The sequence below is a fragment of the Hibiscus syriacus genome, unplaced genomic scaffold (genome assembly GCF_006381635.1).
Source record: "Hibiscus syriacus cultivar Baekdansim isolate YM2019G1 unplaced genomic scaffold, ASM638163v2 tig00110580_pilon, whole genome shotgun sequence".
In the NCBI taxonomy this organism is placed as follows: Eukaryota; Viridiplantae; Streptophyta; class Magnoliopsida; order Malvales; family Malvaceae; genus Hibiscus; species Hibiscus syriacus.
The window spans coordinates 1,103,920-1,108,118 of NW_024062791.1; the positions used below are offsets into that span (position 1 = coordinate 1,103,920).

Below are 4,199 nucleotides of genomic sequence, written 5' to 3' on the forward strand. Positions count from 1 at the left end.
GGAGAAAAACAGAATATTCATAGACCTAGTAATTTGACTATCAACTGTAAGGACAAATAAACAAACAAAAAGAGCCTCAATGTACACAAGAATAGAACGAACAAGGACCGCCTGTGCTGCAAAGAATGCTTACTAGTGGAAAAAGGGCAATCCTACCAGAACAAATAATGGATCAGTAATTCAGTAATGAGTACTTAATACGCAATACAATCTTCCCCTTGGCCACCCCAAGCTTCGCCCCTGTAACCAACCAATGCCCCGGACTATCCTGTGCTCCTTTCAACATTTCTGTTGAGTCCACAATTTTTGCAAGTTTCCCCACATGGCTCGAAATATCCTCCTTTTTATTTTCAGAAGGTCTCTCATTTGAAACTGATGATGAAGATCCGTCAGTCCTTTGTCCAGTAGAAAGGCCGGATGGGCTATGATCCCACACGGATCGCCTTATTGTGCACCCTGGTACTTTGGAGAAGAGGAGTTTGAGGTGTAATACGTTTTTTGAACCAAAGTCCCATACACCAAGCTGAGCCCCTGTGACAATGTGAACACCGGAGAGGTCTCCAATGCAAGTGTCGGTGTGTTCTATCGGTGCGGTGCTTACATGGGAGAAGTTTTTCCACTTGATAGGTTCAAACCAACGGCTGTCTTGCTCCTCAGGACCTTGCCACTTTGGGGCACCTATGGCCATGTGCACATCCCAGTGGGGTTGAAGTATTTTTGGAAGAGACACTAAGTGCTGCAAATGAATTGCTAATCTGTTCTGCTTGCTGCCTTCTAAGCTAAGCCTAAGCCCAGTGACTGGTTTACGGCCAACTGTTACCTGAAATATCATTGTATATGCTAATTTAGCAGGAGAAAAAAAAACTACCTGAGGCCTTATGAAGTTATTTACTACGGCTCCTAGAAATACTCATTATTCGTCTACCCTTTTTATCCCAAAGGGAAGAGGAGAAATGCTGATGATCATAGTATTCTTAAGGTTCTGAAATATCCCATCAATGCTACTCAAAGTTTTGAAAAAGTTCTCTATATCAATTATCACACAATAAGCATACACATTAATTTATCACACAAATGCCAAACTTCCGTAAATGATGGAAGAAACATTTGCAATAAATCAAGTGACAGAGATACCAAACCATAACAAAGAGTGGTTTCCCCGGTTGCTTCATGTTTTCTTACAATTTATTAACCGTGTTTCATTTTCTTTCTTAAAGTGGAAATAGGTATCGAACTTCAAGGGAATATGCAAGATAATTATGCACTAGAGAAACATTCTATATAACCCCTTAACACTTTCCTGGAACATCCAATAACGTATTTGTTTTTTTTTTTAAAAAAAGTTTAGACAATACCTGATCTGGGCTGATATAAAGCTTGGGACCCATTAAGCTAAACTGCAGGGATGAACACACTGGTTCCTTCCTTTGAATGTTGCTCTGTTCTGGACCCCAAACTCGAGCAATTTGAAAATCCAGGAAATATTGTAAATCCTCGATTGGTGGCTTGTCTGGTAAAAGGAAACAATGAAAGTTAAATAGAGCCTAGAGAGGAAGACGGAAAACATCTTTAACATCTTTGTAAGAAAATCATATTGAATGTTGTGGAACAGTTGAAGAACTTACACTCCAAGTATAGTTCAATTGCACGGGCCAAATGTTTTATACCAGGCACCCCTTCAAGAAGAGAAACAATGGGGGTAAATGTCATGTTAATGACATCTGGTGCCGATTGCACAGTCTCTGCCCAACTGGCATGACTCTGCTCAAGGTCGTCACCTCCTCTCCTCCTAAAAATGACTGTAACATCCTACAGCAGGAATTCTTTTAACGATGGATTTCTTCACATAAAAGGCAAATATAAACAGTAACATATTCCCCCCAAAATTAAGCATTCACGGAAATAACAGGTAGTTACTTAAAAAACTTATGATCACTATGTTTAACCATAATACTAACCTTGTCTTTGTATTTTAAGGGTGCAGCACTCGACTGGCCTTTGGAGTCTAGAAACCTCTGATCCCCAATGTCTTTCACATAGTTCTCAATTTCTGTTAACGATAAAGGAGATGACTGGTGCTGCCTGACATAAACAACATCTCTCCCACCAATTGTAGCGGAAGTAACAATGTGTGTACCATAATTTTCAATAAAACTGAGATAAAGAAAACATATCAATATCAACAATTACAATTAGAAACTGTCTGCAAATGCAAAATGATTATATGTGCCTCCTAGTTCCTATGACACCTCATCATAAAGAACATAGAGATAATATTAGTGATACATATGATATGTAACATAGAGGAAATGATTTGGAGCTGAAATTTGTTCGACTACCTCAGAGTATGAAAGCAACAAATACAAATATATAAAATAAAAAATACAGCAAGAAACATACAGCTGAACTAACAAATGTTTACTCTTTAAATATGAAGTTCATCCCAGTTACCTTGCCAAAGATGCAGGATCCCAAGTGTAAGGAACAGCACGTCTGACATCTTCATGCAGAACCAGATTCTGCTTTGCTAATTTGACTGTGTATAGGGGAATTAAATATCCAACCATGGCAAGGGATTTTGTAGCTGCGGCATCAACTCGCCAAGAACCAGTGAAATTGAACATTGCGTTAAAGCTTCCTAGTGGAACACGCCCTGATATACCAGATTTCTCATTAAAGTATCCTGACATCTGGAATTCAAAAATAAAGATGTTCATTAAAGGTGGTTTCTCAGCCTGTGCTAAACCAATGGCACTGGAAGTAGAATCATTACTTTTAATTAGATAATTGTCACTCTATCTATACCAAATTGACCTTCAAAATACATCAATACATCAACAAGGCACAATATTCAGACAAATAGGGCATTCAACCTGGAGATGTCATTCATAACCAAACAGAATCGAGTGAGTGCTTTATCAAAACAGAATGGATAATGCCTAACCGCTCTACCTCATAGGACATCATCAACAATGCGAGTCCAGTCCAAATCAGAGATGAAGCATTGACTGGGATAGGGGCGAACATTTATTCACAGAATGCACCCAAATCATGCATTGCAATATTTGCAAGAAGCATAACATCACACCAGAAGTTGAAAGCATGCCTTAATCTAAAAATTAAAAAATGTAAACAAAAACAGTATACTGGCTCAGCATTCATCACTGTAAAACTCGACTTATACGGATCCTCTATCTACAGGTTCTTTACTCTATAATGCATTAGAGGTAGCAGAATAAAACTTTAACAATCAATAACATAGGCACAACATTTCGTAAATATGCAGCAGATAACAGAAAAAGGAAGTTACTCCACGCAGAAACCATGGAGAAGTACTTGCTTAAAGGGATTAAACTGTATCGAGTATTCGAGTTCATTTGTATCCATTTGGTGGAACAAATAATGTTACCTTGCAACTATTCTTTTCTCTTTCAGTTTGATAATCAGACTACCAAGAGCCCCAGATAGGAATATTTCAAACAATTGCATTTATGCAAGTAAACAAATGGAAATCCCAGCGTGTCCGCACAATATCGAATTTCAAGCTTTGAAACAAATACCCAGTCAGAAAAACAAACAAAATCAGATAAAACAACAAATTAGAAAAACAAAATCAGAAAACCCCAACAAATTAGAAACAGATCAAAAGGGGATAGCGGCGGCTTACCTCATGAAAGCTACAAACTGATTTTCTCTCGATGTCACTCTTTCCCATTGACCACTTAATATCAACAGACACGTTGGGCACAACCACCCCGCCGGAGAAAACAAGATCGTCGGTATGGTCTTCATCAAGCCGAACCAACCTTGAACCAGGTGCACCTTTGCAATATAACAGTCTTGTATCTGAAGTGACATCAAAGCCACGACCCAAAGCTTGAATTGAGCTGCTTAGTGTAGTAGTCAAAGCATCTGGGCTAGAAGATGAGCTCAAGCGGCTGCCGTTTCTTGTTCTTGGGTTTTCCATATACAAAAAAAAAATTGAAAGGAAAAAAAAACCTTCTTTGATTCAGAGGACCCTCGAAAACGAAAGCTTTTTAATTTGTTTCAGGTTTCTGTTTCATGTTGTTTATTGAAAAGAAAATGTAAATGGGATACGGAGATTGCGAGAGTTGGTGAGTTTTGTTTATGTTGGTGCTGTTTTTGTTCTTTGTTCTAAAGGCGGATGTTGTTGAGTTGACTACAATAATCGCGAAAAA

The 4,199-nt window shown here is 38.4% G+C and overlaps 1 protein-coding gene across 1 annotated transcript; it reads right to left on the bottom strand.

Annotated features, from left to right (window-relative positions):
* Positions 1–4,199, bottom strand: LOC120133478 (MACPF domain-containing protein CAD1-like). Its single transcript, XM_039150052.1, has 6 exons — positions 3,668–4,199; positions 2,452–2,690; positions 1,959–2,154; positions 1,626–1,809; positions 1,356–1,510; positions 1–820 (listed from the first exon to the last, which is right to left on the bottom strand). The coding sequence occupies exons 1-6, from the start codon at positions 3,965–3,967 to the stop codon at positions 173–175; spliced, it is 1,722 nt and encodes a 573-aa protein (XP_039005983.1). The 5' UTR covers positions 3,968–4,199; the 3' UTR covers positions 1–172.